Source organism: Coregonus clupeaformis, chromosome 33, assembly GCF_020615455.1.
Source record: "Coregonus clupeaformis isolate EN_2021a chromosome 33, ASM2061545v1, whole genome shotgun sequence".
In the NCBI taxonomy this organism is placed as follows: Eukaryota; Metazoa; Chordata; class Actinopteri; order Salmoniformes; family Salmonidae; genus Coregonus; species Coregonus clupeaformis.
The window spans coordinates 35,725,535-35,749,335 of NC_059224.1; the positions used below are offsets into that span (position 1 = coordinate 35,725,535).

At 44.7% G+C, this 23,801-nt stretch overlaps 1 protein-coding gene across 1 annotated transcript in view; it reads right to left on the bottom strand.

The window, feature by feature from the left end:
* Positions 1-23,801, bottom strand: part of LOC121549179 (arf-GAP with SH3 domain, ANK repeat and PH domain-containing protein 2-like) — a 57,470-nt gene that overhangs the window by 32,663 nt on the left and 1,006 nt on the right. Inside the window, 10 exon segments of the mRNA XM_045210263.1 lie at positions 1,327-1,396; positions 4,345-4,445; positions 5,549-5,635; positions 6,179-6,254; positions 6,392-6,477; positions 7,057-7,186; positions 8,093-8,142; positions 10,062-10,136; positions 10,652-10,797; positions 12,078-12,150. Of these exon segments, the coding sequence (XP_045066198.1) occupies positions 1,327-1,396; positions 4,345-4,445; positions 5,549-5,635; positions 6,179-6,254; positions 6,392-6,477; positions 7,057-7,186; positions 8,093-8,142; positions 10,062-10,136; positions 10,652-10,797; positions 12,078-12,150 (894 nt within the window).

Consider the following 23,801-nt stretch of genomic DNA (forward strand, 5'->3'; position numbering starts at 1 on the left):
GGTGTTCGACTATGATTTCAAAAAGTGGCAAAAAAAAGGCATGTGCTGTTTCTTGCCTTACTTGCCAAGCTGGGCATCATTCACAATTGATAATATATCATTCACAAGTAATAGGCTAATATTGTCACCCATCAGACTATTCTTGATTTAATCTTGTCTTTACATATACTAAATAATACGTGTGAAATTTGTTTTGATTAAGAATGGACCATTATCATGCACTTGTCTCAAAACAGGGGCAGGGAAAAAAAATACATGTAATCTATGCACTTAAAATAGCGAATGGAGGACGCTTTGCCCGTGGGTCATTTTCAGGCCAGCCAGGTAGGCTATACTCCTGTTGTAAAGAGAAGCAATGTGCTTAATATTAGGAACGTTGAAAAATATAGTAGGCGTAGCCTATAGAAATCTGATGGGATCCTCCTCTTTTTAATAAAGGCCATCCCTCTGTTTTCTCAAGCAATTGCATATCCTACAGAAATGTTGCGCAACATGAGCACATGGGCTCTTATTAAGTGTTTGATTACATTTTCGATTACATTTGCATTGATAGAGGGCTGAGTACCAGGCAGTTAGCACATTTGGTAGGCTACTAATGACCATCAGCAGCATCAGAGCTTGGAGAAGCGTAATTCCCATGACTCAACGGTCACATAGAATTTGACTGCCGTCATGACTCGTGACCTCCGGTGTGGCGGTAATACGGTCACCGTAACAGCCCTAAACACAACTGAGACAATGCTATGCTGTTAGGATAATGTCGTTATGACATTAGGGCGTAGGGTAATGTTGTCAAGAGGAATGTCATGCACAAAATAACTTGTAGCCGTTTGTGATTGGATTCCTAAAAGAGGTCAACAGGAATCCAGTCAAAAAAGAAAGAGAAAACCAGGAATTCAGTCAAGTGTGTGTGTACTGGTTAATGCAGAAATCACCCCTCCTGCCGACCCCAAAAAATGTGTTCCTCTTCCCACCCTTCTCCTCATGCTCTTCTTTCTTTCTTTCTTTCTTTCTTTCTTTCTTTCTTTCTTTCTTTCTTTCTTTCTTTCTTTCTTTCTTTCTTTCTTTCTTTCTTTCTTTCTTTCTTTCTTTCTTTCTTTCTCTCTCTTCATCTTCTTTTTGCTCTGTCCTAACATGTTGTCTGGCTCTTCCTAAATTGTTTTTTCAAATCACACAAAAAAAGAAAAATCATTGTGCTTCGTCGTCCACAGTCCTTATCGAATTACACCGACTGACATGCAGGATGTACAAGCAGCATGCATAACGGCATGGTATGAAGGAAAGTGTGTGACCAATAGGAGAAGACAGGAACAGGAAGTATCTTACCGTTCCATGGGAGATGGTCAGGAACCCGTTCTTCACAGAACACTTCCTCTTCTGCCACACTTTCCTCAGGCTGAAGAAGAGAAGGGAGAGACAATATTCATTATGACACTGGGGTGGGGGGTCCAGGACCGAGTTTGGGAAACCCTGTCCTAGATGACCAATCCACATCTTCAACCACACCATTTCCTGAGCAGCAAATGTAATCATGTATGCCCAGAGGCCATCATATCACCACATCGCTGCGAGTAAAACGTTAGTGCAAGGTTCCGACGCAGTGTCCACAGTGGGTTTGTCACGCCCTGGCTCTGGGGACTCTTAAATGTTGAGCCAGGGTGTGTAGTGTCTATGTTTTGTTTTCTATGTGTTTCTTTCTAGATCGTTTATTTCTATGTTGGCCAGGGTGGTTCCCAATTAGAGACAGCTGTGGCTCGTTGTCTCTGATTGGGAACCATACTTAGGCAGCCTGTTTTGCACTTGTCATTTGTGGGATCTTGTTCCGGAAGGTTTGTGTATTTAACCTAGGACTTCACGTATCGTTTATTGTTTTGGTTTGTTCGTGTGTAAGCGTAATAAAGATGTACGCTTCTCACGCTGCGCCTTGGTCTGCCTCTTATGACGATCGTGACAGAAGATCCCACCATACAAGGACCAAGCAGCGTGTGCAGGAGCAAACGCCGGGTAAGGAGCTGGAGAGGTTGGCGATGGCCCAGGTGGGCCAATGGTGGTCCTGGGAGGACATGTTCGCGGGCAAAGGGCCATGGGCTAAAGTTAAAGCCCTGGCGAGAGAGGAGGTACAGCGCCAACAGTGTCGTCGTCGGACAGGCGAGAGGCAACCGCAAGACATTTTTTGGGGGGGCACACGGCATGGACGACGGGGCTGCTGGAGGCAGCTACAGGGCGAGATTGTGGACTAGGAGAGAAGGCCACCAGGTTACGGGGGCCATTGGTCAGGAGGGAGAAGGAGAGTGTGGAGGCACGGCGAGAGGAACTGAGTAGGCAGCAGAGGGAGCGGAGGTTTATGAGGAAACCCAGTCCCGCTCCTCGCACCAAGCAAGTGGTGTGTGTCACCAGTCTGGTCCGGCCCGTTCCTGATTCCCGCACAAGGCCAGTGGTGTGTGTTCCCAGTACGGTCAGGCCCGTTCCTGCTCCCCGCACTAAGTTAGTGGTGCGTGTTCCCAGTACGGCCCAACCCGTTCCTGCTCCCCGCACTAAGTTAGTGGTGCGTGTTCCCAGCCCGACCCGTTCCCGCTCCCCGCACTAAGTTAGTGGTGCGTGTTCCCAGTCCGGCCCAACCCGTTCCTGCTCCCCGCACTAAGTTAGTGGTGCGTGTTCCCAGTCCGGCCCGACCCGTTCCCTGCACTAAGTTAGTGGTGCGTGTTCCCAGTCCGGCCCGACCCGTTCCTGCTCCCCGCACTAAGTTAGTGGTGCGTGTTCCCAGTACGGCCCAACCAGTTCCTGCTCCCCGCACTAAGTTAGTGGTGCGTGTTCCCAGTACGGCCCAACCCGTTCCTGATTCCCGCACAAGGCCAGTGGTGTGTGTTCCCAGTACGGTCAGGCCCGTTCCTGCTCCCCGCACTAAGTTAGTGGTGCGTGTTCCCAGCCCGACCCGTTCCCGCTCCCCGCACTAAGTTAGTGGTGCGTGTTCCCAGTCCGGCCCAACCCGTTCCTGCTCCCCGCACTAAGTTAGTGGTGCGTGTTCCCAGTACGGCCCAACCAGTTCCTGCTCCCCGCACTAAGTTAGTGGTGCGTGTTCCCAGTACGGCCCAACCCGTTCCTGCTCCCCGCACTAAGTTAGTGGTGCATGTTCCCAGTCCAGGCCGGCCTGTTCCTGCCCCTCGCACCAAGCCAGTGGTGCGCGTCGCCAGCCCGGCCCGGCCTGTTCCTACCCTCGCACCAAGCCTGTGGTGCGCGTCGCCAGCCCGGCCCGGCCTGTTCCTGCCCCTCGCACCAAGCCTGTGGTGCGCGTCGCCAGCCCGGCCCGGCCTGTTCCTGCCCCTCGCACCAAGCCTGTGGTGCGCGTCGCCAGCCCGGCCCGGCCTGTTCCTGTCCCTCGCACCAAGCCTGTGGTGCGCGTCGCCAGCCCGGTCTGGCCAGTTCCTGTCCCTCGCACCAAGCCTGTGGTGCGCGTCGCCAGCCCGGTCCGGCCTGTTCCTGCTCCCGCACCAAGCCAGTGGTGCGCGTCGCCAGCCCAGTCCGGCCTGTTCCTGCTCCCGCACCAAGCCAGTGGTGCGCGTCGCCAGCCCGGTCCGGCCCGTTCCTGCTCCCCGCACCAAGCCAGTGGTGCGCGTCGTCACCGATGCTCCGCAAGCCTGGCTCGTCGGCACAGCCGTGCCTGTTTCACCGGTGCCTGGACAGGTACCGGTCAGCTGCTCCACACCGGAGCCTAAGCAATCTGCTCCACCGATGTCCAGTCCAGCTCCAGCCAGCGGGACCAGACCAGGGGCGCTACGGGGGGTAGCGAGAGAGTGGTGGTCACGCCCGGAGCCGGATCCGCCTCCGAGGCGGAATGCCTACCCAGCCCCTACCCTCTTGAGTTTGTGTGGCGCGGTCGCAGTCCGCGCCTTTGGGGGGGGGTACTGTCACACCCTGGCTCTGGGGACTCTTAAATGTTGAGCCAGGGTGTGTAGTGTCTATGTTTTGTTTTCTATGTGTTTCTTTCTAGAGCGTTTATTTCTATGTTGGCCAGGGTGGTTCCCAATTAGAGACAGCTGTGGCTCGTTGTCTCTGATTGGGAACCATACTTAGGCAGCCTGTTTTGCACTTGTCATTTGTGGGATCTTGTTCCGGAAGGTTTGTGTATTTAACCTAGGACTTCACGTATCGTTTATTGTTTTGGTTTGTTCGTGTGTACAAGTAATAAAGATGTACGCTTCTCACGCTGCGCCTTGGTCTGCCTCTAATGACGATCGTGACAGGGTTCCCCACCACTGCGAGTCAAACTAAATTTCCCTGCCTTTGGCGGGGAAATAAACAGCTGTTCTAGCATGTGACCAGATGCTATATTGGTCATCCACTCACCCCTCACTCCTCTTATACAGAATTCCACTGTATTCCGTGCCGTAGGCCTTATTCCCTTGGAGCTGATGAAGGCTGTATCCTGTCTGTTTGGCCTGGGAGTCCTAATACACAGGAACACACACACACGTGCACACGCACACACACAAACACACACAGAACAAATATATAAGTCTCACTTCTCTCAATGCTCAGACAGTCATCCAAATCAAGTTTCTTCAGCATCCTCTTCTGAAGGCCTACTCTACTCTACTTTGAAGCTGAGGGCCATATATGAAGCAGGCCATTGAACACCTTTTGGTTCTACATGGCATTATTTATTCGAGCAGTGTAGGTGAACACCTTGGAGCATTGCTTCAGTAAGAGAGCCTCAGCCTTATTTCACTGTATTCAAATAGAGTTTGTGACTCTGGAAGTCATAGAGATTTTCATGGAGGGCTTGAGCAGAGTAAACACAGTGCATTCTGAAGAGATTACAGAACGTCAGACCAGTGTGCTGCCAAGCCTGACATTTAACTGTCTGGAAGCTGTTTTTATTCCCTTCAAATCCTCTCTGTGCTTAAGAATATTGATTATGGCTGCGTCCCTCCCAAATGTCACCATACTACCTACATAGTGCAGATCCCTATGGGCCCTTGGTCAAAAGTAGTGCACTATATAGGTAATAGGGTGCAATTTGGAACTCAGACAATGATTCCAGCAAAATGGAGGTTCAAGGAGAGAAAAAAAGGCTTGATTGGTGAAAGAGCAAAAGTTCACCAACAAAGAACACATTCACTCTCCTAGCCACTGGTGGTTACCATTATCTGTCTATTGCATTGTAACTGTAAGTCACGAGCCAAGTAACACAACACATAAGACCAGTCATCTATAATCCTGTAGTAGGCTACAGGCTTGTTAAGGTAGAACTAGTGGCTTTTCCTATTTTGCTATGACAAGCCAGGTAAGACAAAATAAATTACAGTATGTGTACTATAACTGGTCTGGAGAAATGATTGATACAAGTAATTGGATTAGGTCCCTTCCTCTCTGCTACCAAGCTTATGTAACTAGTGGGATCTGAACACTGGTCTCCCACTAAGACCAAGAGGAAATTCCCTCTTGGGCCAAAGGTGACACTGGTTTTAAGCCGCAGGCAGGGCTACCTCATCACGAGAGTGTGATTCTAAAACACCGCCACTTCTTACTCCAGTAATTGAGAGCTCACCTCTTTCTGTTCAGATTGTAGGGAGGACTTGAGAACATCTCTGAGCTGACTCAGCTGTTTCCTCTCTCCATCTTGGGTCTGTTTGATCTGAGAAACAGGATGTGGAAGAGTTGAGAGACACATTATTGACAGACAGGCAGTGAAACCACGGCAACTACCAAAGAAAATATAAGAAAATGGATGCATCTCAAATGACACCCTCTTCCCTATATTTTTGTTTAGGGCCCTTCCCTAAACAGTGCACTACTTTTAACAGAAGCCCTATGGGCCCTGGTCAAAAGAAGTGCACTAATTAGGGAATAGTGTGCCATTTGTGAAGCAACCTCAGAGATAGAGAGAAAGCCCCTCTAAGACCAACTCAGACACACTTCAGCACAATCAACCCAAACACTCAGACAAGCGCTGACAGAACAGTTCAAGGAAATGAAAATAAAACATTCCATCTCTTTTTTATAAAGCAGTGTTGGAACTGCCTGCTGGCCTGGGATCACTCAAACGGACACTATATAAACTTTGAACAAGCATTGGGCAAACATTGTTTGGAAAATGCTAATCAAGCATTGGGTGAGAAATTCAGTGTATGCATTAAACCAGGAAAGGATAAAGATAGAGGTGGACAGAGTGGCTCACTGTAATCAAGTCTGTCGCCAGCTTCTCTATGGAAGGTCTGAGGCTATTCACTGCGTTTAGCCCATCCTGGAAGAAGCTGTGAGGAGAGAGGAAACAAACAAACACAGAACAGGAATTTTCAAGATGGGTCAAGCATTTGGCCTCCAACAAAAGACAAAGCCAATAATTAAACATTGATCATATGAAATCACAAAATAAATGAAAATGACATACTTGCACTGGGCGTGGAAATATTTGATGAGGTTCTGGAGAAAGTTGACCCCCTTTTTCGTTTCGATTTCATTCACTTTTAGAAGATACTGGAGACAGAATAACACAGTTAGTAGAAGAGTAGTAATGGCCTCTGAGAGGTAGGATGAGGTGGTGCACTAGCCTGATCCCAGATCAGTTTGTGCTGTACTTTATACGTAATTGAGTTAGATCGTACCGTAACCTCACTCCCCAGGTTGAAATGTCTCCACTCGCGCTACTGAATTGGTCCCTTTTCGGTGGCACAACTAACTAAGATGTTGCACAACACCCTTGTCTTTCTTGAACTAACACTCACACTGGTCTTACTAGAACTGACTTTGCTAATAGCTACTTTATTGAGGAAAAATGTATTTACTATGACTGTGACATGTGGTTGTCCCACCTAGCTATCTTAAGATGCATGCACTAACTGTAAGCTGCTCTGGATAAGAGCGCCTGCTAAATGACTGAAGGTTAATGAAAATATAGGATCACTTGTCAAGCCCAGTAAGGGGACAGGGACACTGAAGGAAGCTCTACTGTTAAGCAAGCACAGTCACGTCCATCACATTATAGCCAACACCCATGATCATTGTGATGTCAGCGAAACAGAACTGGGACCTGGCCAGTGGTACACACCCTCTCACCTCGCACATCTGGAGCTGGAAGAGGCGTCTCTCCTTCTCCATCTCCTCAGCGATCTCTCCTCCACTGAACTCTGTCCGTATCATCCCATGCTGCTTAGCATGCTCCTTCTTCTCCTTCTCTATCTTAGTGCTGCAGGGAACACCGAGGTCACAGTGATGATGATGATGATGATGAAGCACAGGATGAATGGATGAAGAAGGAAAATCCTTAATTAATTAACTGATAGCATGCAGCTGCACATGATATCAATATTTACTCTCATCAGTTGATGTTAAGAGTTATTACACCATTCTCATTCCCTTACAGTGAGTCATCAAATCGAACCACCATGGTCACTCACGTCAACCCAAAGGCTCTATGACTCCGCCACAGGAGTTTGTTTGAGCAAGGCATTCATCTTTATTAAACTATTAACTCTTAAATGACCTGCCCAGCCCTCATACAGTGAACTAGAATGATCTCTACCTATGTTAAATACCTCATCATAAGCTTTCAAAACATGTCTTTCATGCCTGTCATGGTGAAAATGAAAAGATGATGTACGGACTAGGGACATGTACAATTGCAGTAAAGTAAACCCCTTGTCTGTCCATACCGTAGTTAATTTAGCACTAAAGGAATCTCAGACGGACAGAGTCAGTGTTCACAAAAAACGTGAAGTGTTTTGTATTCACATACAAACAGGAAGCAGGTGTGGCTATAGTAGGCCTAGTCTCATTCTCTCTCTCCTAAGGGTCTGTCTGTCAGCTGTTTTAGGAATAGCAGCAGTTGACCTTTTACTACCTTCCATTGTTTTCCCTTTCTATTTGTCGTTAAGCTGAACCCACACATGCAACTTCATCGTGCTGGCAGCTTATGCTCCCCCCCCCCCTTGACCACATGTTTTCCTTGTGCTCGTAAGCTATAATCACTAACTTAGGCTTAACCCACACATATCAAGTGGTGGTGCTTTTGTTTTGAAACTCAAACTGCTGCAGTGGTGGTGGTAAAACGTAGGGCGCTGTAACTTGTGATAATAAAATGGCTCTAACTCACAGTTTAGTTTCGTAATCCTTCCAGGCTTTATCAAAAGGCTTTTTCAGATCCTGTTGAAAAGGAACATGACAGTATTATTACAAGGGAGAGACACACTTGATATTAGTTTAAGTCATGAATATTAAACTGGCTATAAACTGTGATTTATATTAAAGGGTAAAAGTCAGTCACATGGACTTCGCTCAGTAAGTAATTTACAAGGCATTCCTTAAATGGCTAGGGATAGGAATTAGGAGGACTATCCTGTGGCTACAGTGCATTTGGAAAGTATTCAGACCCCTTGACTTTTTCCACATTTTGTTACTTTACAGGCTTATTCTAAAATTGATTAAATTGTTTTCCCCCCTCATCAATCTACACACAATACCCCATAATGACAAAGCGAAAACAGGTTTTTAGAAATTTTAGCAAATGTATTAAAAATAAAAAACTGAAATACCTTACTTACCTAAGTATTCAGACCCTTTGCTATGATACTCGAAATTGAGCTCAGGTGCATCCTGTTTTCATTGATCATCCTTGAGATGTTTTTACAACTTGATTGGTGTCCACCTGTGGTAAATTCAATTGATTGGACATGATTTGGAAAGGCACACACCTGTCTATATAAGGTCCCACAGTTGACAGTGCATGTCAGACCAAACACCAAGCCATGAGGTTGAAGGAATTTTCCATAGAGCTCCGAAACAGGACTGTGTCGAGGCACAGATCTGGGGAAGGGTACCAAAAAATGTCTGCAGCATTGAAGGTCCCCAAGAACACAGTGGCCTCCATCATTCTTAAATGGAAGAAGTTTTGAACCACCAACACTCTTCCTAGAGCTGTCTGCCCGGCCAAACTGAGCAATTGGGGGAGAAGGGCCTTGGTCAGGGAGGTGACCAAGAACCCGATGGTCACTCTGACAGAGCTCTAGAGTTCCTCTGTGGAGATGGGAGTAACTTCCAGAAGGACAACCATCTCTGCAGCACTCCACCAATCAGGCCTTTATGGTAGAGTGGCCAGACGGAAGCCACTCCTCAGTAAAAGGCACATGACAGCCCGCTTGGAGTTTGCCAAAAGGCACCTAAAGGACTCTCAGACCATGAGAAATAAGATTATCTGGTCTGATTAATCAAGATTGAACTCTTTAGCCTGAATGCCAAGCGTCACATCTGGAGGAAACCTGGCACCATTCGTACGGTGAAGCATGGTGGTGGCAGCATCATGCTGTGGGGATGTTTTTCAGCGGCAGGGACTGGGAGACTAGTCAGGATTGAGGGAAAGATGAACGGAGCAAAGTACAGAGAGATCCTTGATGAAAACCTGCTCCAGAGCGCTCAGGACCTCAGACTGGGGTGAAGGTTCACCTTCCAACAGGACAACGACCCTAAGCACACAGCCAAGACAACACAGGAGTGGTTTCGGGACAAGTCTCTGAATGTTCTTGAGTGGCCCAGCCAGAGCCCGGACTTGAACCCGATTGAACATCTCTGGAGAGACCTGAAAACCCCATCTAACCTGACAGAGTTTGAGAGGATCTGCAGAGAAGAATAGGAGAAACTCCCCAAATACAGGTGTGCCAAGCTTGTAGTGTCATGCCCAAGAAGACTCAAGGCTGTAATCGCTGCCAAAGGTGCTTCAACAAAGTACTGAGTAAAGGGTATGAATACTTATGTAAATGTAATATTTCCGTTTTGTATTTGTAATAAATTAGCAAACATTTCTAAAAACCTGTTTTTGCTTTGTCATTATGGGGTATTGTGTGTAGATTGATGAGGTAAACAAACAATTTAATCAATTTTAGAATAAGGTTATATTGTAACAAAATGTGGAAAAAGTCAAGGGGTCTGAATACTTTCTGAATGCACTGTATGTGTGTTGAAAATGACTACTATGGGACAGGCCTACTCCCTACCTCTTGTTCTGACTGGTATGGTTATGGTAAAACACTGTAATTGATAACATTTAATAACACATATAATATACCTACCCCTTTGACCCCTTTCAGGTCTCCTTTCAGTAGACTGTCTAAGGGGAAGGTGATGATGTTGTTCATGTTCTGCAACTGCAAACAACAGACAGACAGACGGGCGGACAGACAGACAGACAGACGGGCGGACAGACAGACAGACGGCGGACAGACAGACAGAGTTAGAGTGAAATGTCAAGAAAGCCTAAACACTTCACAAGTCACACATCATTCGAGTTTACGACAAGGTGTGAAGGAAACGCTAATAATTCACACTATGAAATGAGCAACTGAGCCCTCAACCTCTTCTTGCCCAATGTCTTAAAAAGGCAAGTTCTGCCTGTTACATAGTCTTGACTAGGTCTAGATATCTTCAAAAGTGTACACTCCACACGAATGGTTGCGACAGGCAAAAGGAAAGGGCAGATGAAAAGATGAATAAGAGAAAAACAGGGGCCACAATGGAGGTATTTGAGAGGTGGAGAAAGAAAGGAGGTAGAGACACAGTATGTGACAGTGGATAGCACTGTGTGTGTGTGTGTGTGTGTGTGTGTGTGTGTGTGTGTGTGTGTGTGTGTGTGTGTGTGTGTGTGTGTGTGGTGGGGTCTCACCAGGTTCTTGAAGAGGGCTGTGAGCTCTTTGGTAAAGACGGCAAAATTGAGGAAGGCTGAGCCCACCTCAGGGTCCTCTCTGCAGACACAGTTTTCCCCGAACTTCTCTATAGCCTGGATGTACTGTTCTTCATTGTCAAAGTGGGCTGGGAAACACACACAGCGGTCACTTACAGTCAGTAGTCAAGTCAAACCAGAGTTTAAGTAATGGGTCATCACAACACACTTTACATAATTAAAAAACAATAAAAGAGGCTCTACACAGACTCCTATATTCATATTATCTTCTATGCTATGCAATCCTATGGAGTTAGTGTGCCTTTTTAGTGGACATTAGGTCCATGTTTCTAAGTTGACCTGACCTGTAAAATGGCAAAGCTTTGTCTATGAATAATCACCAATAAGCTTGAGGAAGGTAATTGACCATAGGAGTTGTCAAGACAGCACAAACAGATCCGGGACCAGGCTAATGAAGCGATTCTCACACGGCCTCTTCATAACAATGAACAGTATGTAAGGATGTGCGAAGTGTGTGTAACAAACTCAGAGCTTAGTTTATAAAGCAGCTCCAAACCAAAGCAAGCGTTCAGGTATTTCCAGCATGTGCAGATCCCACTTGATTAGAGCCATGATTACCAGCCCCTGATCCGTATCAAAAACACCCCAGGATTATGACTCGGGTCTGGGACAACACTGGAAGGTCTGTGGACTGGGTGGAGGGTGAAGAGAAAAGGCCTGGGTCTAGGGACGTTTAGTATACCGTATTATAGGAAGGAGTTACAAGAGCAACACCTCTGTTCCTTAGGCCTGCTGGGACAGGTGTGTGGAATAGGAGGAATGTGGAGAGGTGATATCCCTCTCATTCTCTGCCTTTCTCTCTCTTTCTCTCTCTTTCGAGGTTACACTTCACCTTTCTCGACACAGAACTCACCCACTTACTGTAACCCAGTTTCTTTCCCATAGTTTAATTTCCAGGCGGGGTGTGAAGGCCCCCAAAGCAATATCCAGATCCTCTGAGATCAAATGTTCAATGGTAGGTAAAACACTGCTATCGCTCCAATATGTCTCCGTGACAAAACAGTAAAGTGTATTGTAGTTTAAGAAGCATTGAGAGGTAAATGAAAACAAGAGGGTGCTGCAGCAAACACTGAATAGTACAAGAGATTACTGTGTAATATCTTGAGATATACCAACATGATGCACAACTGGAGAGTGCAGAGGTTAGCACGTAAACAAAAAGGTGTGAAACTTGAGTGGGTGTAGTGATATAGACGCTATAATAGTATACAGTATATGAAAGTTTATACCAGGACTGACTCACTGTACTGTATTGTATAATACTGTAGGCCTACTATATTATATTGTAAAGTACAGAGCTGTACTGTTCTGTACTGTACTATGCTATGCTGTGTTGTGCTGTACTCACCCAGGCCAGTGTTGTTTATGGCCTTGACAGACTTCTTGATCTTGTAAAGTACTCCTCGGTCTATGTCTAGAGCCTAGGGGAGAGAGCACAAAGGGAAAGATCAGTAAGGCAGGTATAGAGAAAGAGCTACTGTCACTATTCTATTTCCCTCTATACAATATCCCCCTCTTCTCTCTCTCTCAGCCACACAGACAGACACTCACGCACACAGAGCCCCTTGAGCCCCCTGAGAGAGGCTGTAGAAACAAAGGAAATGGTTTGTGGGAAAACCACACTTTGGAACTGTGGAGATCAGGTGGTACAGTACTGTAATGGCCTATAAAGGAAAGTATAGAAATAAATTAGATAGGTAGATGAGCTCATTCAACTGCTAGGGCTGTCCCCGACTAAAAAAAGAGTTGTCCTGTTCTTTCGACCAATCGATTGGTCAAAATGTTGAAACTTATTTTTCCATATATAGACAGTGTCACGCCCTGGCTCTAGGGACTCTTTTATGTTGAGCCAGGGTGTGTAGAGTCTATGTTTTGTGTTCATTGTTTCAGTTTCTAGTTCATGTGTTTCTATGTTGGCCGGGGTGGTTCTCAATCAGAGGCAACGTGAATCAGCTGTTGCTTGTTGTCTCTGATTGGGAACCATACTTAGGCAGCCGTTTGGCACTTGTGTTTTGTGGGATCTTGTTCCGTGTTGGTTTGTGTATGTACCCAAGGACTTCACGTATCGTTTTGTTGTTTTTGTTCGTGTGGTGAATAATAATAAAATATGTTCGCATTCCACACTGCGCATTGGTCCACTCCTTTTGACGATCGTGACAGACAGACACATCCTATGTGTTTGAATAAAAACAACTACATATGCACTGAGCTTGTCTGATGCTTTAAGCACACTGTTTGATTAAATAATTAAGCCCGATGGTCACAATGTGTTAAAAAAAAGGACAGCGAGTGTCTGTGTTACTGGCGCACATTGTCTCGCTCTCCTCCCTACTGCAGCGAAAAGGCACCACAGCACAGCAAGTGTTTATTGTGCTGTCCGTGCTGAAGCTGCAACATCATTTCAGCCATTTAGTTTCTTACTTGTTTCTGACTGAAAATCCCTAATTTGTTTAGGGAAAACATTCCCTATTCCCTCAACCCTTGCTCTCTTTACGTTAAACATCGCATGCATGTGACCAATTGGGCCTGACCTATAGCCTATCATAATCACATCAATAAATTGGTTATAACAAACTCCGAACACAGTAATGTTGACAGTAAAATGGATGCGGAGGACGTTAAAAAGAAACTCAAAACGGGCTAATGTTTACTGGTTGCTCAGGAGGGAAAGGGGAAGTCAGATCTGTGGAAGACTTTTGACTTAGTTGTGGAAAATACTGGAGATCAATAAAAAATAGGGTATAGGAGCAAGCATTGCGTGAGTATTATGTGTGCCAAACAGTTGCTGTTAGATCACAATATTATTATTTTTCGGACCATTTGGAACAGTGTAAATAACACTAAATAAACAAGTGTGCCAGAGAGTCTGTTCTAACGGAAAAAATATATATAAAGCCTTTATTACAGCAAACTAAAAACAGTTGCATGCATTCGTGAATTGCGGTTGATTTATTGTTTAGGCTAATTATTCAAAGCTCCCTTTGTTATTTAATTTTAAAACTAAAATGCTTGATCGCATTTCAAAGCATGAATGTATTGTATGCTGTGTGATGGCATGAAGGAATGAATGATTGATTGATTGATACAGTAGCCTACTGTATATATTTAAATATAGGCCTAAGTAAGTTACGGTATTAAGACTAAACAGGAGGCGCTCTTAGGCCTACAGCTCGATGGTGGTTATACAAGGCTACTATACAAAGCCTACTAATGATAACGACATTACTTATTATTATAATGATGATAATAATAATAATTGTAATAATAACAATAAGATGGAGATCAAGAAAAAGGAGTGAGACCTGCGTGCATATTATTTTTACATTTTTAGCAGACGCTCTTATCCAGAGCAAATTACAGGAGAAATTAGGGTTAAGTGCCTTGCTCAAGGGCACATCGACAGATTTTTCACCTAGTCGGCTCTGGGATTAGAACCAGCGACCTTTCGGTTACTGGCACAACGCTCTTAACCACTAAGCTACCTGCCACATAATTATGTGTGACAAACAGGTGCTGTTAGATTACAATATTATTTTTCTGCTTGTTTGGAACAGTGTAAACAACAAGTAATACCAGTCTGTTCAAACGAAAAAAAAAGAAAAAAAAAGCCTTTATTACAGCATTGCAAAGATTAAAAACAGCCAAATCTGTGAAATTGCTTTATCCAACATTCTGCCGTTGCATGAGGCTTGGTGTTCACAGAATCAGTAGGCTATTAAACAAACACTCAAACAGGCAACAGAAGCAAGATCTGTCTTATTTCTGTAGATATATATGGATAATTTATTAAGCCAGGCACATTTAACAGTTAGGCTATTGATTATAGACATAATACATTGGGGTTTGCTCTATCCTCAATTTTCTTAGACAATTATGCTAAACCCTATTCGCACGGGACTAGTATTTCTAGAGAACGTTGGTTATGTAATTATTACCCCAGAATGTCTGTTATTCCAGAGGACGATTCGGACAGGATTAGTTTTTTCCAAACTGACCCCTGTAATTCTTTATTTTTTTCCAATAAATTGACAGTTATGACAGAAGCCTGGAGGGTTTTTTTCTAGGCGAGAATATATTTAAACAAGTCCAGGCGATAACAGGGCTACACTGATAACTCGAGCTTGGTTTACCAAGTTTCTAAACCAAACCAAACCATATTTGGTATGGTGTCGCCATAATATTAGAATTGAGGAAGTGTAATCATAATCATTAGGATATTTTAGCGATCCGCAGTAGACGTCCTAAATGCCCCACAGCCTTCAGATGTGAGCTAAACAGTGCACTTGCACTTGAGATGCGTTTTAAGGCTATGGATGCGAAAGTGAACTTATCATTTCAATCTATTAACAGCAAGGGTTACATTAAATAGGCGCAATATTTTTTACTGATGCATTTGGCAATATTCAATTAATACGCACAAAACATATTAACAAAAGCATTCACTGTGAAAGTTGATACATGTAGGCCCTTCATATATAGGCTATGGGCAGCACTTCATTCAATTTATCCAATCAGTTATTGTTTTCTTGCTCATACCGCTCCAAAAAAATATATAATGTCAACACCTGTCAAACTCAGACATTTCTCTCAAAACACAGGGATGTCGATTCGCACGGGACTAGTATTATCAGAGGTCCTTGGAGTTCGCCAAACAGTAGGTTATTCTGGCTGGAATTGTTACACTCCTGCCATATACAAATTACTGACATGGCAGATTCGGATGGGGCTACAATTACAGATATGGTGTTTTGTGTTTGTGGACATAATTACATTACCCGAGCACCCCCAGTAAAACTAATCCTGTCCGAATAGGGTTTAAGGCAAAGGCTGTTTCCTCGTCTCTGCTGCTGTGGCCTCTGCCGCATTGTTCTCAATCCCAATATTCTGGTTAATTTAGCTATTATGCACATAGAAACATAGGGAAAGGCGCCAATTCTACGGTGCATTGAAGATTATGTTTCAGAACCGCGGACAGCGACCATTTCCAACGCATGAGAAAGCGCATTTGTTATAAAATAATATTCGATTTATTTGTGTTGCACCAATATTTTTACATAATATAACCATATACAATTTCAGTATCACATGTCTTAGAGTGATGGATTGTGCCATCCCTGTGGCCTCCGCAATGGAATAGACAGGCGCAAATCAGACAGGTGCACCATGAAAAATAAATAAAAGGTGACTGCTTGACTAAAGAAATCATTCCCGTGTGGATTTATATTTACAGTAATTACTAAATTATATACGCTGCTCAAAAAAAAAAAGGGAACACTTAAACAACACATCCTAGATCTGAATGAATGAAATAATATTATTAAATACTTTTTTCTTTACATAGTTGAATGTGCTGACAACAGAATCACACAAAAATTATCAATGGAAATCAAATTTATCAACCCATGGAGGTCTGGATTTGGAGTCACCCTCAAAATTAAAGTGGAAAACCACACTACAGGCTGATCCAACTTTGATGTAATGTCCTTAAAACAAGTCAAAATGAGGCTCAGTAGTGTGTGTGGCCTGTATGACCTCCCTACAACGCCTGGGCATGCTCCTGATGAGGTGGCGGATGGTCTCCTGAGGGATCTCCTCCCAGACCTGGACTAAAGCATCCGCCAACTCCTGGACAGTCTGTGGTGCAACGTGGCGTTGGTGGATGGAGCGAGACATGATGTCCCAGATGTGCTCAATTGGATTCAGGTCTGGGGAACGGGCGGGCCAGTCCATAGCATCAATGCCTTCCTCTTGCAGGAACTGCTGATACACTCCAGCCACATGAGGTCTAGCATTGTCTTGCATTAGGAGGAACCCAGGGTCAACCGCACCAGCATATGGTCTCACAAGGGGTCTGAGGATCTCATCTCGGTACCTAATGGCAGTCAGGCTACCTCTGGCGAGCACATGGAGGGCTGTGCGGCCCCCCAAAGAAATGCCACCCCACACCATGACTGACCCACCGCCAAACCGGTCATGCTGGAGGATGTTGCAGGCAGCAGAACGTTCTCCACGGCGTCTCCAGACTGTCACGTCTGTCACATGTGCTCAGTGTGAACCTGCTTTCATCTGTGAAGAGCACAGGGCGCCAGTGGTGAATTTGCCAATCTTGGTGTTCTCTGGCAAATGCCAAACATCCTGCACGGTGTTGGGCTGTAAGCACAACCCCCACCTGTGGACGTCGGGCCCTCATACCACCTTCATGGAGTCTGTTTCTGACCGTTTGAGCAGACACATGCACATTTGTGGCCTGCTGGAGGTCATTTTGCAGGGCTCTGGCAGTGCTCCTCCTGCTCCTCCTTGCACAAAGGCGGAGGTAGCAGTCCTGATGCTGGGTTGTTGCCCTCCTACGGCCTCCTCCACATCTCCTGATGTACTGGCCTGTCTCCTGGTAGCGCCTCCATGCTCTGGACACTACGCTGACAGACACAGCAAACCTTCTTGCCACAGCTCGCATTGATGTGCCATCCTGGATGAGCTGCACTACCCGAGCCACTTGTGTGGGTTGTAGACTCCGTCTCATGCTACCACTAGAGTGAAAGCACCGCCAGCATTCAAAAGTGACCAAAACATCAGCCAGGAAGCATAGGAACTGAGAAGTGGTCTGTGGTCACCACCTGCAGAACCACTTCTTTATTGGGGGTGTCTTGCTAATTGCCTATAATTTCCACCTGTTGTCTATTCCATTTGCACAACAGCATGTGAAATGTATTGTCAATCAGTGTTGCTTCCTAAGTGGACAGTTTGATTTCACAGAAGTGTGATTGACTTGGAGTTACATTGTGTTGTTTAAGTGTTCCCTTTATTTTTTTGAGCAGTGTATTATTGGGTGGATACACAACAAACAACAGGATAGAGAAGGGGATATTCCCAGTTTCCCACAGTTCAGTTCTCTCAGTAAGGATAGCATTCTCCCCTTCAATTTATCATTTTCATGGGATAGCTCCTCCTCTCAATGCCATTCGCTCATTCTTTTAGCGAGGCACATGATGAGCCCCTGTCCTAGATGAATCACTGGACCAACTCTAAATTCTGATGACTGTGTATGCTGGGGACACTCAAATGCGCTCAAAAAGCTAAACAAGTAGCCTACAGTCATCATCACATGTAGCTTCGGTTGACTCTACCTCTGAGTCACAGCACGTCTCAGTAGCAGTGCAGGTGGGTGTCTAGAAGCCCCCAACTGGCAGACCTGATGAGACTGCTGTGTCGAAAGCATGTCCTTGGATGATTGTCTTACACCCTTGGCACACTATCATGCAGACCCAAACCAAATTCTGCTGGCTCTGATTTTTTTACTCCACATTGTTGGTTCTAGAAACTATGGTGGATGCGTAACCAGGTTAGCTCAGTGCAGTTTGGTTTGCTCAGTTGAACTCAGTAGTGTAAAAATCACTTTAAAGTGGTCAACTTACATGCAGGACTGCACACTTGAAAACAAATGCCTTCTGGTTTTCCTACAGCCCCAGCAGCCCAATGGACTGGCTGGCAGACACTCACCCAGCCCAGGAAGGCATGGGAGCAGGCAGGCTGAGACAGGGAGGATCAAAAGAAAGAGAGAGAAAGAGAGCGATAGCATGCTAGGACAGTTGCAGCAGCCCAGCACCACTCCAGTCCAGGCCCCAGGGACTCTCCCAGGATGCACCAGTGATCTACAGTACAGGTAGCCACGCAGCCAGGTCGGGCTAGAGCTTTCTTCTGAGCTAGACTAGATAGATTAGAGAGTGATCCACCACACACCATAGCTGTGGTCCATCGTGCTACGTGCAGCTTGCTGACACTGATAGTGTTTTCACACTTGGTCCCTTTCAGCCAATTTTTGTGAACTCAGTGCGGTTCGCATAATTTTTTGTGCAGTGTGAACACTCCAGACCCCTCAAAAGAGCCCCCGGAGCGAACTGAACTGAGACTATCTCGAGTGGTGGTCTGAGTTCGGTTCACTTGAATTACGTGGTCCGGTTCACTTTATTAGGGCATGGTGAACACTACTCCCTTGGTTCGCTTGTCATTATTCCCGCACCACACACTAGACTACTACAACACGGTTCCCCTTTCCATAGCCCCTCACATTGGTGCCACAAAAGAGAGAAAATGATGATGGGCAAATTCGCGGAAAAGACGTGTGCTGTTTCAATGCAAAACGTGTGACCTTCAATGCTGCAGAAATGTTTTGGTACCCTTCACCAGATCTGTGCCTTGACACAATCCTGTCTCGGAACTCTACGGACAATTCCTTTGACCTCATGGCTTGGTTTTTGCTCTGACATTCACTGTGAACTGTGGGACCTTATATAGACAGGGATGTGCCTTGCCAAATCATGTCCAATCAATTGAATTTACCACAAGTGGACTCCAATCAAGTTGTAGAAACATATCAAGGATGATAAATGGAAACAGGATGCACCTGAGCTCAATTTCAAGTCTCATAGCAAAGGGTCTGAATACTTACAGTACCAGTCAAAAGTTTGGACACACCTACTCATTTAAGGGTTTTTCTTTATTTTTACTATTTTCTACATTGTAGAATAATAGTGAAGACATCAAAACAATGAAATAACACATATGGAAACATGTAGTAACCAAGAAAGTGTATATTTTATATTTGAGATTCTTCAAATAGCCACCCTTTGCCTTTATGTCAGCATTGCAAACTCTTGGCATTCTCTCAACCAGCTTCACCTGGAAGGCTTTTTCAAAAGTCTTGAAGGAGTTCCCACATATGCTGAGCACTTGTTGGCTGCTTTTCCTTCACTCTGCCGTCCAACTCATCCCAAACCATCTCAATTGGGTTGAGGTTGGGGGATTGTGGAGGCCATGTCATCTGATGCAGCACTCCATCACTCTCCTTCTTGGTGAAATAGCCCTTACACAGCCTTGAGGTGTGTTGGGTCATTGTCCTGTTGAAAAACTAATGATAGTCCCACTAAGCCCAAACCAGATGGGATGGCGTATCGCTGCAGAACACTGTGGTAGCCATGCTGGTTAAGTGTGCCTTGAATTCTAAATAAATCACAGACAGTGTCACCAGCAAAGCACCCCCACACCATAACACCTCCTCCTCCATGCTTTACGGTGGGAACTACTCATGCAGAGATCATCTGTTGACCCACACCGCGTCTCACAAAGACACTGCGTTTGGAACCAAAAATCTCGAATTTGGACTCCAGACCAAAGGACAAATTTCCACCAGTCTAATGTCCATTGCTAATTGTGTTTCCTGGCCCAAGCAAGTCTCTTCTTCTTATTGGTGTCCTTTAGTAGTTGTTTCTTTGCAGCAATTCGACCATGAAGGCCTGATTCACACAGTCCCCTCTGAACAGTTCATGTTGAGATGTGTCTGTGACTTGAACTCTGTGAAGCATTTATTTGGACTGCAATTTCTGAGGCTGTTAACTCTAATGAACTTATCCTCTGCAGCAGAGGTAACTCTGGGTCTTCCCTTCCTGTGGCTGTCCTCATGAGAGCCAGTTTCATTATTGTGCTTGATGGTTTTTGCAACTGCACTTGAAGAAACTTTAAAAGTTCTTGAAATGTTCCATATTGACTGACCTTCATGTCTTAAAGTAATAATAATATGCCATTTAGCAGACACTTTTATCCAAAGCGACTTACAGTCATGTGTGCATACATTTTTACGTATGGGTGGTCCCGGGGATCGAACCCACTACCCTGGCGTTACAAGCACCATGCTCTACCAATTGAGCTACAGAGGACCACTAATGATGGACTGTTGTTTCTCTTTGCCTACTTGAGCTGTTCTTGCAATAATATGGTATTTTACCAAATAGGGCTATCTTCTGTATACCACTCCTACCCTGTCACATCACAACTGATTGGCTCAAATGCATTAAGAAGGAAAGAAATTCCACAAATGAAATTTTAAGAAGGCACACCTGTTAATTGAAATGCACTCCAGGTGACTACCTCATGAAGCTGGTTGAGAGAATGTCAAGCATGTGCAAAGCTGTCATCAAGGCAAAGAGTGGCTATTTGAAGAATCTCAAATATAAAATATATTTCGATTTGTTTAACACTTTTTTTGGTTACTACAGGATTCCATATGTGTTATTTCATAGTATTAATTTCTTCACTATTATTCTACAATGTAAAAAATAGTAAAAATAAAGAAAAACCCTTGAATGTGTAGGTGTGTCCAAACTTTTGACTGGTAGTGTATGTAAATAAGGTATTTCAGTTTTTTTTAGAAATTTGCAAAAATGTCTAAAAACCTGTTTTCCCTTTGTCATTATGGGGTATTGTGTTTAGATTTATTAGGATATTTAAAAAAAATCAATTTTAGAATAAGGCTGTAACGTAACAAAATGTGTAAAAAGTCAAGGGGTCTCAATACTTTCCGAAGGCACTGTAGGTATATGGTATATCTAGCTGTCCGATAACACATTCTGATGGAATGGTTTGTCCTGCACTTTGTAAAAACCCACAGTGCATTGAGTGAATGTTGGAAATAGATCTTAGTTCCTTTCTAAACATAGCAATGTGAATGCAAAGAGGACTCAGACTTTGTAGAGCCAGCTTTTGCAGCAGTTACAGCTGCAAGTCTCTTGGGGTATGTCTCTATACGCTTGGCACATCTAGCCACTGGGATTTTTGCCCATTCTTCAAGGCAAAACTGCTCCAGCTCCTTCAAGTTGGATGGGTTCCGCTGGTGTACAGCAATCTTTAAGTCATACCACAGATTCTCAACTGGATTGAGGTCTGGGCTTTGACTAGGCCATTCCAAGACATTTAAATGTTTCCCCTTAAACCGCTCAAGTGTTGCTTTAGCAGTATGCTTAGGGTCATTGTCCTGCTTGAAGGTGAACCTCCGTCCCAGTCTCAAATCTCTGGAAGACTGAAACACGTTTCCCTCAAGAATTTCCCTGTATTTAGCTCCATCCATCATTCCTTCAATTCTGACCAGTTTCCCAGTCCCTGCCAATGAAAAACATCCCAACAGCATGATGCTGCCACCACCATGCTTCACTGTGGGGATGGTGTTCTCGGGGTGATGAGAGGTGAAGAAGGTGTTGGGTTTGCGCCAGACATAGCGTTTTCCTTGATCGCCAAAAAGCTCAATTTTAGTCTCATCTGACCAGAGTACCTTCTTCCATATGTTTGGGGAGTCTCCCACATGCCTTTTGGCGAACACCAAACGTGTTTGCTTATTTTTTTCTTTAAGCAATGGCTTTTTTCTGGCCACTCTTCCGTAAAGCCCAGCTCTGTGGAGTGTACGGCTTAAAGTGGTCCTATGGACAGATACTCCAATCTCCGCTGTGGAGCTTTGCAGCTCCTTCAGGGTTATTTTTGGTCTCTTTGTTGCCTCTCTGATTAATGCCCTCCTTGCCTGGTCCGTGAGTTTTGGTGGGCGGCCCTCTCTTGGCAGGTTTGTTGTAGTGCCATATTCTTTCAATTTTTTAATAATGGATTTAATGGTGCTCCGTGGTATGTTCAAAGTTTCTGATATTTTTTTATAACCCAACCCTGATCTGTACTTCTCCACAACTTTGTCCCTGACCTGTTTGGAGAGCTCCTTGGTCTTCATGGTGCCGCTTGCTTGGTGGTGCCCCTTGCTTAGTGGTGTTGCAGAATCTGGGACCTTTCAGAACAGGTGTATATATACTGAGATCATGTGACATTTAGATTGCACACAGGTGGACTTTATTTAACTAATTATGTGACTTCTGAAGGTAATTGGTTGCACCAGATCTTATTTAGGGGCTTCATAGCAAAGGGGGTGAATACATATGCACGCACCACTTTTCCGTTATTTATTTTTTTGAATTTTTTGAAACAAGTACTTTTTTTCATTTCACTTCACCAATTTGGACTATTTTGTGTATGTCCATCACATGAAATCCAAATAAAAATCCATTTAAATTACAGGTTGTAATGCAACAAAATAGGAAAAATGCCAAGGGGATGAATACTTTTGCAAGGCACTGTAGGTAACGAGAACTGGCAAAAGAGTTGAGTCCTCATTTAAAGGCAAGGACAGTGTGAATAAAAAAGAGAACTGAGATATTTTGCTTTTTTTTACCCCAGAATTCACTTTAAAGAGGACTGAGATCGGTTATTTTAAAGAGGACTATATGTGAAAACACCCTGAGGCTCCGTGGAACAGAGCTATCCACCACACAACACATACAAGCAACAGCATGACACCCCAGTCCACAGTGATACTGTCATCAACAGGCAGGCAGCCACAGTAGGCTACAGGCAGAAGACAACAGGCAGCCACAGTGGGCTGCTACAGGCAATGTCAGGCAGACCAGAGGAACTGAAATGGGGAGTGCTGCCTGTCAGTTGACTTGATGTAACGACCGCCATTACTGCTGCCTGCCTGCTGTGTGTTCTGGACCTTTGTGTCGATCTATCAACGTGAGTGTAGCGTGTGTGTGTGTGTGTGTATATGCATGTGTGTCCAACTTGATAAACACTGTGTGTTCACTGTCAACTGTGAAATCTAATGGGGGAGAAGGGGAAGATAAAGACTGGCATTCTGTTTCAGACTTTCAGTTGTGAAAGAGAGAAAGCCATTGCAATACACTTCCTTGTTTTGACAAGATTACACTGAATGTAACACTTACAACAAGTGTTCTCTAGTCACCTCTCCTCATGTGGTATATTATGCATGCAACACTGTACACACATCAGCAGATCCTCTCATAGGGCTATGTGTGTGTGGCTTCCTCCATTGTGCAAACACAGTGTGCTCTAAAATGGATAGGGCCTACACTATAACAATCCAGTTATTGATACAGCCTCCCCAAAGGCCAGTAGTGTATGTGGCATTGACAGACCATTTTCTTTTACTAGCCTATAACTAGCCTGGCCTGGGGCAACAGCACATCTCCAGAGAGCAATCAGGAGCAGATCTGGATGCCAGGGATGCCATAGAAGTACCCATTGTGATCTACCGTGCATGACAGTAGGCCTAATGCCAACAACACAAGGTTAATGTCCCAAATGGCATACTATTCTCTTTATAGTGCACTACTATAGACCAGAGCCATATCGGTGCCATTTGGGACATATCAAGGAAAGCCAATTCCACTGATATGGAAGTGTGAGGGAC